Consider the following 12,570-nt stretch of genomic DNA (forward strand, 5'->3'; position numbering starts at 1 on the left):
TCCCCCCGGCAGCCGCTGTGCTAAGCAGACTCCAGTGCTGAACAAAGGGGCGGCCACTGAGTCACTTTCTACAGGGGCGGGCCCACCCTGAGGGCTCATCTCTCAGGAGAAAGCGAGGGGACGTCCCGCAGGTGTTGCAGATGCCCCATCGAACGCTTCCCGTTTGGGCAGGAACAGCTCATTCTGCTGCACAAAGTTTCTGACAGGAGAGGCTGGCCTCTCTCAGATGAACAGAAAGCAGTTATTTCAGTTAGCAGACATTTTAGTGACACCTTACAACAAAATTTAATGACGTAAGAAAGCATTTAGGAAGACTTGCTATTTACTGAGTACTTGCTTTGAGGTGCTACACTAAACGCTTGAAATATTTTTGCAATCTTTACCACATGCGAGGCAAGTAATATTGGTTCCACTTTATAGCTGAAGTCTGAAGCGGAGAGGCGCAGAGTGACCGGCCCAAAGCCAGCTGCAGTCATGAGCAGAGACCCAGTTCTATGGGTCCAAAGCCTGTGCTCTTTCTACAGCATCACATCAAAAACATTTTCCAGTATCTCTGTCTTGTAAAGAAGTCACTGCATAATGCCCAATATTGACAAGAACCAAACGTCCAAGAGTCCCTAATACATTCACGACTTCTTGGTCTGAAAAGAGGGGCTGCCCGTGTCATCTCCCCAGCAGAGGGGTTGCTGAAATTCAAGAGGACGAGGAGAGAGGGACATGGGCACTGCTTTGCTCCCCTACACCGAGGTCTGAAGAGCCACCTGGAAACCCAATGGAGCACTAACATCCCCCTTTAACTTGGGAGAACAGCCTGTGTTCCCATCACAAAGCATCATAAGCACAGCCAGGTTAGGAAGACATACTTATTTGGAAAACGCTGTGGAAAAGGATTAGACGATTTCATACTTTCACACGTGAAACTGCAATTAAACTATACATGCACAGTACTATGCTAGTTTGGTAATACAGGGACACAATTTAATGATTCTAAGGTTTTTTTTCTTACAAGTCAGGTGCCATAAACATTCAAATAATCCATCTTTTAAAAAGTACGTTTACAACATCAAAAGAATTAAGATGAAATATAAACCTTTCTACTTACAATTTTTTATACAGATTAACCAAATCACAAATACCACAAATAAATGTTAAATTGTAACAATATAATGAATAAACATTCGGATTCTTAATAAAATCTTCCTTTAACATTTTTTTTTAACTTACCATTATACTAAATAATCTATGCAGAATTTTAGGGTACAATACCAAGAAGGCACCAACAGTACAAAGCAGATACAAAGCAGTTTCAGAACGTTCTTGAGTGCTCTACACGGATAAACAGCGCAAAAAAAGGCAACAAGCATCAGGAAACCCTGGTGCAACCCTCGCGGATTCGCTCTGGATTCCCATGCATCTCCTGTCCATCGTGTCAGGGTGGATGACAGTAGGAGAAACCACGTGTTTACTGTTACAGCTTCTCATCTGCACTACAGGAGTATCATGTTTCAAACACCGGCATAACAATTTTAAAGCACAAATGCTTTAAAAAACGCATAAGCAAAAGGATTGCTCAGATTTTCAAAACCACTACATTTACAAAAATATTTCCCTTAAACTTGGGATTGCTCCAAAACATTGATTTACAAATATAAAAGTATTATGGAAGGACCCAAAGCATGTGTGCATATGTATGTGTGTATTAACATACTGTTACCATACTATATAAAAGTTACCAAGTTAAAACCCATATTAACACATAAGCAAATAAAGATAAACAGTCTCCTCTGAATGGTCTGAGTATGATGTGGCGTGCAGCGTGGGCAGTGTCCCTTCTGATTCCTTAGACAGCCACCGGCAAGCCACAAGTAGCTTCTCAAAGCTACCAGTTACCTCCACGCCCACTGCCTGTGCCCGAAAGCAGAAGGAACGAGGGTGAACGAGTGTGAACACACCCCGCCCTGTGTACTGCACACACAGAAGAATGAAATTCTTCCACTGAGATGCCACGATGGTCTGCATGTCTCTGCCAGCTTTGAAGACTTGTGTCAGAACAGAGCCCTCATGCTGAGTTCTCTCAACTCCATCCCACTGGCTTGTTGGGTATTTGTTTCATACTGAATGAATGGACTGGAATGTTTAACAGGAATTTTTTGCTTACATTTTTAAGACACCAAAAAAGCCATTAGTCTGAAAGCTTATTTGAGCACACTGATAATGGAGGTATCACCAAGATAAATTTAGATGACCTAATCTGCACATTTTTACAAATGTAAGAAGAGCCAAAATGATGAGTCCATCACACATAACAGCTAGTACTTTTCATAGGTTTCTTGGTTATGACAATTCTCTGACCTGTTAAAATATGTTTGGCATGATCAACAAGAAGCACACAACGTATGGCTACAGTAATTCTAGAATGCAGTTAGTGGTTTCATGCCAACCTGACTCCCCAGTACCAGCAAGGGGGATAGAAAAGAGCTCACAGTCCCCAGCTATTAGTAGCCAAAGCTGTGTTCTTCTAATTAGAAGACTGTAAATTAGCCTCATAATAATACTAACATTCCATTTAAAAAGTACAAAGAAACAGAAGTAATAAAACTGTCAATGCTCTTTTAAAAACGAAAACTGACTTATCCATGTATCAGATAACAGTCAGATCTGTCTCCTGTCCATGCTGTGTGGACTTTTACACAGCAGCTCTTTGAGCGTGGAAGGGAAACGACGTATTTTAGGGCAAGAACCGAGATGTGTTTCTGATGGCTGAGGATGAGTCCGCCATCCTTCCTCAGCCCCATGTGGTTGAGCACCAGTGCCCTGCGCAGGGTGGCGTGGGCCAGGTGCTGCGGGTGGCCCTGCCCAGAGCAGCTCTGAGGCACACGGGCACACCCTCTAGAGAGAACCCGAGAATCCAGCCTGGGATGTTTGCACTTCTTTATCAGGGTTTGACAGAATATTTAAGAGCCATGATTTGAATAAAGGAACATGACAGAATTTATTCTCTGCTAGTGCAGAGGAAAAAAGGACCCTAGAGAAATACGTTTCTAAATCATCTTACGTAAACCAAAGTGCTGGGGCTGTGCCGAGAGTGGCAAGGCGAGGCCCATGAGCATTTCTGTGTCAAGACAAACTGAACCTGGCTGTCCATTCAGACACGCTGATCCAGAGGAAATCAACACTGAAATCTTAACATGAATGTGAAGATAGAAGATGTACATTTATTTTCATGAATTACAAATGCATTTCTGTTCATATTAGCAGGCAGTCTTTATATAACCCATTCTCCACTGCTGTCAAAAATCAAACAAGAAAAGGACAGCTGAGAAATGAAAAGCTAAAAATATAATTTTTCCTAAATGAGCTGCTAGACAGCATTTTTCGTGGAATACAACTCAGAGGTAACAATAGATTTTTCATTTCAATCATAGGCGTGGGGCACTTGGACAGTCATCTCTGCACAGAAAGCTGTAACAGTCATGCGAGGGTACAGTAATTATTGAACAAGGCAAACTTCTCACCACAGAGAGCAGTGGGGGAGTCAGGAGGCGGCACCGCACTGGGACAGAACACCGAGTCAACTCCACAGCACACAGCGGCAGAACAGATACTTAGAGATCAGAAAATATGGACAGAGCTCCATCGTGACCTAGCGCTAGCTCTTCTGATGGTCCTACTCAGCAGTACCAGAAACATTTGAGAGTACTAGGACAGAACGGTGCTTCATGTCGTGAGCTCGTGAAGGCTTTATTACAAATTGTTATATCGTAGGTTGAAAAATGAACTTGAGATGCTGACATGCTGTAGAAGGAAAAAGAACTGTACACTTTCTCATTTAAAGACGCAGTGTTCCCCTCTGCTAAATCCCCAGGCATCGGATGTGGTCACGGGACCCCACAGGTGTGAAGTGGCTTGGGGGCATACGTGCGCCGGGCCTGTGGAGCCCCACCCTGGGACATTCCCAGAAACTTCCCACAGCTCGGGGCTGTGACCTCTGTACTTCTTTCACCAAATGGAGTAAAGCTGCCACTTTAAATCTTTTTGTGTAAGTCCTGCAAACACTAAGTACTGCACGTGACACGTTGTGGCCAGTGTTGCACCTCTATAAATGGTACAAGCAACCACAGTACGTCTGCAGAATGACATCACTGAGTGCAGCACTTCCTTTTAGAAAATGATTGGATTTCCTAAAAGCTGGGCAAATAGCGCACACTTTAAGTATGTTAGTGATCATACGATGTGAGGAAAGATGCCGACAAGTGCTCCCAAAGGACTCCCCAGACGGAAGCACCTGCTGCAGGCTGCAACGTCATCCAAGGTACTTCCAGAAGCTCCTGCTCTGGGGAAACAGTTATGGTCAAAGGTGAAGTGCAAATAAGGGGCCGTCACTGACTTAAAGTGCCCTAGGTAGTAGCCTTCCCTATCACATAGTGAGATGCCAGTGACTCAAGACAATCTGGAAAGAGTCTCTCTGGTGTGGCTGCAGGGCCAGCAGGGCGTCATGTAGGAAAGGATTCAGGAGAGGGAGAACCACTGCATCTTTCAAACCAGAAAGCGATTAGTGACTAAAGCAACGGAAAGCAGTAGGTGCACTGAAAGTACGTACTGCCGCAGGTCACCTAGGGGTGACACACACAGGGCTGCCAGGAGTAATTCTCTGGACTGAAGGAATTCTTTGAAAGCGTAAAAGCCACAACTACCAGAAACCGCCCCTCCGAACGGCTCAAAGGAGTCAAAGTGGATAAGCCGAGATGGGCTGGAGACAGGACCAGGGGTCAAGAACTGGGAAGAAGAACATCGTTGTCTGAGCACGTCCAGTCCTCTGAGCCCTTGTCCTATTAAAACACAAACAGACAGACCGATGAGTTAAGGATGAACCATCATGTGAAAACAGCAGCAGCATCACAAAATGGAAAAGTGACAAGAATGAACCACATTAAAACATCGTCATCATCAGCAGCATTATGAAAACAGAAAAGTGAAAAAACGTAGGGGGAAAAACCCTCTTGCAATAGGCCATCACTTGGACACACTGGGGCTGGGGCACCACAGAGCTCTTTGAAGGGGCCTGGCTCTGCCCTCACCCCATGGGCACCTCTGCTCGGACAGCGGAGGCCAGTTCCCTAACACGTGGGGGAGGCACACGCACACGCTGACTGCAGTGTTCCCAAGATGTCCTTTGTTTCCCACATGACCTCTACTCCAGTGGTCAAAACTAGAGTTTAAGGGTCTTTGTAAAATACTACATCTCTGTGCAAAAGAGTCTCCTGCCTCCTCCTATTCTCGGCAAGACCCTCTCTGCACGAGCAGGTAGGACAAAGTCCACGGCGCAGGCAGTGGACAGCGTGCTGCTAACAATGCTCAAGTGCTCTCGGAGGGAAAACAAAGCCCTGGCCAGAAGCATGAGGGTGGAGAGCTGGGATTCTGGCTCCCACAGGCGGGGGTGGTGCTGACCACCCAGGTCAGAGGGGACCTGACGGCTACCTTCCCTGCAGGACTCCAACAACGCCCTGAAAGGCAGCTCCGCACTCATTTTCTAGGCCTGGCCAGGGCCCACTAGGAGCGTCATGCCAGCAAAGCGCGAGTGGCACATTTTCTCTTTGTTTTCCTAATGTCTCTATTTTTACTTGGAAAAATTATATCCCAAACCAAATCTACTCCAATCATTTGCAGGTTGGTGGTTCTCCCACACGGGCATCGGAAGCCGCTGCGGGGCCTGTTGAAGCACATACTGCTGGGTGTGGGCACGGCCGACCACAGCTGGAGAACCGCTGGCCTGTGGCATCTGCACCTTCACTCCTAGCTGCACTGTGCTCAAATCATGTTCTGTGTTCTGTGGTTCTGACGAGGAAGCCTGGTAGGGAGGGGCAGTGGGACAACCAAACGTCTCAAAATGCAAACAAAACAGACCCTTCCCTTTCAAGACCCTCACCGAGGTGCAGTGCTTGCAGCATGGAAATTTAGCAGCACGTCATCTGATGCCTCACAGAGCACTTTCAGGCTTTCATTTGCACTTAGGAGTCGGGGTGGAAGGCACAGGCATGACAGCCCAACTGTGGACGTGGAGATGGGCCGAGAGGGGAGGCGGCCTCCATCACCCAGAGGGGAACCACAGCCGAGCCTGTCAGCTGACAGAAAGGGGACGCTGCCTGAAATGCTTTTATCTTCAAGAAACCAAAGGGAAATGAGGCCTATGTCCTTCGTGATTAATCCAACCAAGATAACTCTCAATCAGATGAAGGAGAAAGTCAGGTATCTGCTCCCACCTTGACAGCCTCACGGGGCAGGGGCCTAAGGGTGAGGATGAGGCTTGTCACGCTGCTAACCTGTGCATCTCTGTAACTCGCCAGTGGAAACATTTTTAAAACTGACCCCATGAAGCAAAATACATAAAAAACTTTGACTCTATAAGCGCTCTCAGGGCCATCACTGTGGACGTCACTATCACCGGGGCCCCAGCAAGCAGGGGTCTCTCGCAGGACTCCTCTACCACAGGGTCCCCTGCTGTGCCCCGTGGTCCTGGGGGTGTTTTCCAGCTCTTCCCCGCTGCAGCTGAGCGGTCAACCGTCATCTTTCCCTAACATCCCTGTGTCTTACGGCACTTTCACCCCTACTCCCCACACCAGCTCTCCAATTTGTAGTTTCTAATCTCGGGTGCACAGGCTGGGCACTCAGGACAACGCCCCTTAGTGCTGTGAACAAGCTCTGAGACTGTTCCCAGGCAGCAAGGCAGACCACAGGAGAACGGCATCCGGGGCCGTAGTTTTGCCACTGACATACACAAATGAGCAGGATGCTTGCAGACTCCAGTCTGGGCTTCCTCAGTCATGAACATGGGCTGCGTGCTGACTTCGGAGAAGGCTGTCACGATCGCTCAAATGAAATATTTATAAAGGAACCTGGCCCAATTTAATCAACACTCCCAGCCCCTCCTGGATTCATTTTTATATTCTACATGACTGAACTGTAAGTCAGTCAACAGGTTGGCAACTTTCTTTCAAGTGCATGAGAAAAAGCAGATGGATTGATGGGTAGATGGAGGAACAGATGGACAGATTATGTGAAAAAACAAGTATACTAAAACGTTAATCACAGAATCTAGGTAGTGGGAATATGAGCATCTACTTTAAAATCTTCTAACTTTTCAGAATAGTTGAAAACTGTCCTTAAAAGAATGTTGGGGGAAAAAAATCATGCTATATGCGTGTGCATCTGTGTGCCTTACATGCGCCTGGAGCAATGAACAAAGCACAGATGCAGTCGTCCTCGCCAAGCCTGGACTCTCAGAGCTGGGGTGGACCCCGCTAGGGATCTCGTTCCCAACTGCAACGTGACTGTAGCGGGCATTCAGCCGGCAATCACACCCTGTGGCCCCAGGAGCATCCTCGCCTCTGACCCCTGTGCCCACTGTGCCACCTGCCCTTCTTTCTAGTGGCCTGGCCAGTTGTCCCATAGGTCCCCACTCTCCGAGGTCCTCCTACATCCTTACTGTCCCCAGGGTCACCTAAGCTTCAGGACCAGCATCTGGAGGGAGAGTCAGGCTCCTTGCTAAGGTAAGCGCTACACCCCCGGCCAGCCTCTCCCCCTCTCTGTGGCCTCTTCCTGCCCAGCTCCCTATCCCACACTCACCCACACCTGCCTTCCTGGTTCTGCACCGCTGCTCCCTCCCCCACCAGCAAACAGCCCCTGACTGTCAGGAGTCCGCTGGAGCCATAATGCTTTGACGCTGTGTCTTATTCTCCGGGGCCAGCTGTGCTGTGCCTGCCACTGGCATAGCATCCATGTGCTACCCACACTCCTGCCGGTCACCTGCTTCCTGCTACCAAGCTCACGGTGCACAGAGTCTGTTCTCCCCTAGCTGGCACTGGGAAATGCTCAATGCTGATTAAATGAATGATGAAAAACTGATGATTATGTCAACCCCAGATGCGCTTTTATACTAAAAATGTAAACAATTGTTCTGTTTGTGTGTTTTTCTCCCCTAATACATGGGCTCCACGGAGGCCACGTTTAGGTCCTGTTTGTTCTGCTCAGCCTTGGTGTCTAACTCAGCACCTAGCAGGGGCCATGCAGGTCATGCGCCAGGACTGCAGCAAGGGAGGCTGCAGGGAAGAACCGTGGGCCGCTGCCCGGCTTAAGGAAAACAGCCTGTGAAGCAGGAAAAGCAACACAAGTTGCTCAGCTCCACCTTCTAGGCCAGCAGTCAGCAAACCTCTCTGTAGAGGGCCAGAGAGTGAACCTCTTGGGCCTCGCAGGCCATTGGTGTCTGCCAGGACTAGCCCACTCTGCTGTTGGAAAGCAAAAGCAGCCAGACGGTCCGTGTGACAGTCCAAGAGCACACGCATGGCTGCATGCGACCTTACAACACGGCAGTGGGCTGACCAGACAGACCTGACCCTGCACAGACACTGGAGAGTGTGTCCAGGAGCCTCATGAAGGAAGCGTGGTGGGGACTCAAGGTATGGAAACGGCTGGATCCCGGGGCCGACTTTCTGTCAGTAAGCCATTGTACCTATCACTGTCTGTAGACCCTTCAACAGGGGGTCACACGTGTGTGAAGGACAGGAGAGGAATCCAACTCTGTGCGCCTCAGTCCCCCTGCTGACACCAGGCCTCCTCCTCAGTGACACACGTGTGCAGGGCTGTAACGGCCCCCTTGCGTCCTGTAAGTGCCTCCTCAACGCTTCGCTGTGAATTCGTCCTGCAGGGTGTGTGTCCCGTGTCAGCAGCAGGCCAAGCGGGGGCTCAACAGTGCTGGCAGCCCTCCCCGCTCCAGGTGCTGGGTTTGGAAAGTCCGCGGCCTGTCCGACCGTGTCTCTCCTCCGTTCTCCCGAAGTTACTGCTTCTCACCACCACAGCCCTAGTGCAGGGCTGAGCCCCTCTGGTACGGAAGACCATAGGTTTGCTTTGAGCTCGTCTCCCGCTCAGTCTCCCCTCATTTCAACCCCTTCTGACTTGATGTCAGATGTCTTCTGAAAACATTTTCTACCTCCCAAACTATTAGTGTATCCCTCACCGCTTCGCAGCTCTGCTTGGCTTTCACAGCTCTCTACTTGGAGGCTGTGCTGGCTGTTCTTGGCTCATGTCTACCCTTCCTCGGTTCTTGCTAGGGGGCTGGGAGCCTGGAAACTGCAACACGGTCCTCTCCAAAGTATTTCCCCAGCAATTGCTTCTGCTCTGGCTCACAGTTCTTTGCTCACTGCTCATTTCTATAGTTCTAACACAACCTCTGTTCTCTCTCCTCTTGCCATACATCTTCTAAAATCAAGATTTGCGTTTTCTTTTTTTGTACTCTTATTTCTTTTGAAGCTACCTATTTTGCCACGTGGGCCCCCACCCCTTATGATCTAAGCTCATGCAGCCCCTGTGAAGGCCGTGTGAATCCCCGAGGGGCCAGCCTAGCCTACGTTCCTTGACGAAGCCTCACCTGCTTCGCTTGCCCACACTCCTGGTCTGAACCGACAACAGAGTAGGGGCCCCTTGTAAGCAGCATCAGTTGCAGAAGCAGGTCCTGGCTAGCAGCTTCTGAATGGGAGGGCAAGAGGACTCTAAAACACTAGATTTATTTAACTGGTGGCTCTACTTTCCATGGGAGGAAGGGAGTCCTGAAGGGAACCCTTTCCAGAGAGATGCTCATATACTGAGAAACTGCCCAGGACACGCAGCAAGGAAAGAATAAGAACCAAAAGCCAAACAATCTAGAATACGAACAAGCAGCTCCCAAATAATCACATTCACTACCCTTGAGTAAAGAAAGGAAGGACTTCTAAAGGAAGGAGATTCCTAAAGGAATGTAAGTAACATTCTAAATTATTTTTAATTCTAAATTAAAGAAAATACCTTTCAAAAAGGAGCTGGGAAAAGAATACAAAATAACAGACTTATCTTGAGGAACATAACATTTTAAAGACCCAGGGGAGTGCGGGGATCAGACTGCCACTCTGAGCAGGACGCGGCTCCTGTCCTGGAGGGCAGTGTGTCCCGGCACCCACATTCCTAGCAAGCACGACAGTTAAACACCCTCTTCACACACACACCAGTACTATGAATTCTTCTACAACACCAAGCTATGAGAAGCTGTGTTCTGCCTGGCACGTCTATGCATCTTTCTTTCCTCCTCCTGTGGCTGCACCTCCTCTCCTTCCTTTCCTCTGAACAGTCTTTCGTGATTTTCCTCTCACGCTCACTGTCTTCCTAGTCTCACGGTAGCTATTTTTCTAAAAACCACCACTTTAATTTCACATCAACTTCATGTCTTTGTAAACTGCCAGAAATTAAAGAATTCCAAGTGTATCTCTTCAACAGTGGTGAAAGACAAAGTCTAATTTCCAGGTTTGAATCATGAAGCAATCAGTGTGAAAGCTATACAGCTTGCCCTCCAATATTTGTGAATTCAACAAACCATGGATCGAAAGTATTTAAAAAAAAAAAAAAAAAATTCCACAAAGTTCCAAAAAGCAAAATTTGATTTTGCTGTGTGCAAAGTACTACTACACTGAATCCACCTGAATGAACTAATGTGCAGGCACCGCATCAGGTATTGTACGGGATCTAGAGATGACTTAAGTACGCTGGAGGATGTGCACAGGACATACGCACAGAGTGTGCCATTTTATATAAGGGACTTCAGCATCCGTGGATTTTGGTATCCCTGGAGGTGGGGCGCTGGGTTCTGGTACCAATCCCTCATGGATAGCAAGGGATGACTACATGCAACTATAGAGGAATACATTGAATTTTTTTCCTTTTTAATAACATTTCATTTATATTCTCTCTCCCTTGCTAGGGTTAATTGCATGGTTAAAGTACCTGACAAATTTAAGATCTGTATCCTGGCTGGAATCTAGCAGTCTCTTCAAAAATGAGTTCTTTGAGCTTTTCCTTTGGCAAGTCATCCAATTCCATGTCAAACTTGAATGGTGCTTCAGCAATGGGCTTTAAGAGAAAACAAGAAACATTTAATAGTCAAAAGTTGTTATGGCTAAAGAAGTAATTTACAGATTCATAAAATGACTATGGCTCAGATTCTGAAATTTACACAAGACTGATGTCTCATAAAAACTGAGAGCTCTGATACACGTCTACACATTTGTGCCCACACTCCTGAAAGCACCCTTCTCATCAGCACATAAACGGTCTGGGAGCAACTCAATCCGTTTTAAGTGTTCTTCTGAACTTATCACAGATCCTGGAATCCTTTTCAAATGTTTTAAGGCACTGAAGGTTGAAATAACAGAAACACGCTGCTGCGGGGGTGGTGGTGGTGGTATGCTTATACAAACAAAACCCAAGACACTAAAATAAATGCATTTGATTAAATTATAGAATCTTTATATGAAGAAATATCATGGAGCTTTAAAAGTGAAGCTTCAAGGAAGACTAACACCATGGGAAAATGCCCATCTTTGTGTTAAATAAAAAGAATGAATCCTGCTTTATTTCTTTAATTTAGATATAGAAATGTAAGATTGGGAAGGAAATACTCCAAAATTTTAATAAGAGTAACTATAATGAGATTAAAAAGTAATGTTTCTTATATTTTTCTTTGAGTTTCAATTTTATTTTTTACCACACTCTATGAATAATCAGAAAGTTATTTAAGGAAAATATAAACTGTCTATTTGTGTCAAAGAACCCTGTACACACTCTAACAATCATATTAATCAACCAATTAATACTATTTTGATTTTTAAATGCCCACAAACTAATGCGATGTTAGAGAACTGAGCCAGTGTTTGACACCAGCTGTCGATCAGCGGGTGCCCAGGCCTCCAGACCGTGTCATCCCACACACGGCCTGTGGGGGAGAAGCACAGACACTGATTCCCCACTAAGCTGTGGGCACGTGAAAGAGGGAAAAGGATTCACGCCCACGAAAGAGGAAGCAGCCTGCCTGAAGGGCCGCTCTGCGTCTGGGCCACACTGGGGGTCCGGTGCACACCGCCCACCACCCAGCCTGCTGATCAGGGCATGGAGACGTAGGAATCTCCAAGTCATCAGGCCAAGCAGACCCAAACTTGCACTCTGACCTGTTCTGTGTGACTAAGTTACAGGTATTTCTAAAAGTTGTCTCACTTGTTTCTAAGGGGGAAGGGGATGGATGTGGCAGGGGAAACTGATTAATAATAAATAGCTCCTCTTTTTGACTTCTATCCTCTTTTTCTGTATCAGCTTTTAGCTTTGGTAGTTAGTTTTTTCCTTCCTTTTCCATTTTCCCCCTTAATTTTAACATATCCTTCTTACTTCTCTCCCCTTTAGAAACAGGAGTGTGAAGCCTTTATTCTCTATGCATATGAGCCTCAACTAGAACAACACAAACTTTTAGTTCACACTGCACTTTTCTGTTATCCTCCAAAGAACGAAGTTTAAAATGAGCCCAAAGAGGAATCAGGGAACCGCAGCAATGGGCCTGTCCTGGAGAGAACATAACACGCCGTCTTTTATTTGCACGCCCAGCCACACCCACCACTGGCCTCACAGTTTCTCACCACAACAGGCTCTTGTGTCCCTGTCTCCAGGCAGAACGGCACACCAGACACGGAGTCGCCAAGCCACTGTCCAGGATGGCCTCTCCTC

At 47.1% G+C, this 12,570-nt stretch overlaps 1 protein-coding gene across 2 annotated transcripts in view; it reads right to left on the minus strand.

Moving 5' to 3' along the window:
- Nucleotides 1-303: 303 nt before the first annotated feature.
- MAPK1 (mitogen-activated protein kinase 1) overlaps nucleotides 304-12,570 on the minus strand; it is a 100,124-nt gene continuing 87,857 nt past the window's right edge. The window contains exons 8-9 of one of the 2 annotated variants that reach the window (XM_069497594.1): nucleotides 10,804-10,929; nucleotides 304-4,829 (exon numbers count right to left, since the gene is read on the minus strand). In XM_069497594.1, the coding sequence (XP_069353695.1) occupies nucleotides 10,813-10,929 (117 nt within the window). In that variant the 3' untranslated portion in view covers nucleotides 304-4,829; nucleotides 10,804-10,812. The remainder of the gene's footprint in view (nucleotides 4,830-10,803; nucleotides 10,930-12,570) is intronic. The other variant, XM_069497595.1, reaches the window with a different exon arrangement.

This window comes from Eulemur rufifrons, chromosome 21, assembly GCF_041146395.1.
Source record: "Eulemur rufifrons isolate Redbay chromosome 21, OSU_ERuf_1, whole genome shotgun sequence".
Classification (NCBI taxonomy): domain Eukaryota; kingdom Metazoa; phylum Chordata; class Mammalia; order Primates; family Lemuridae; genus Eulemur; species Eulemur rufifrons.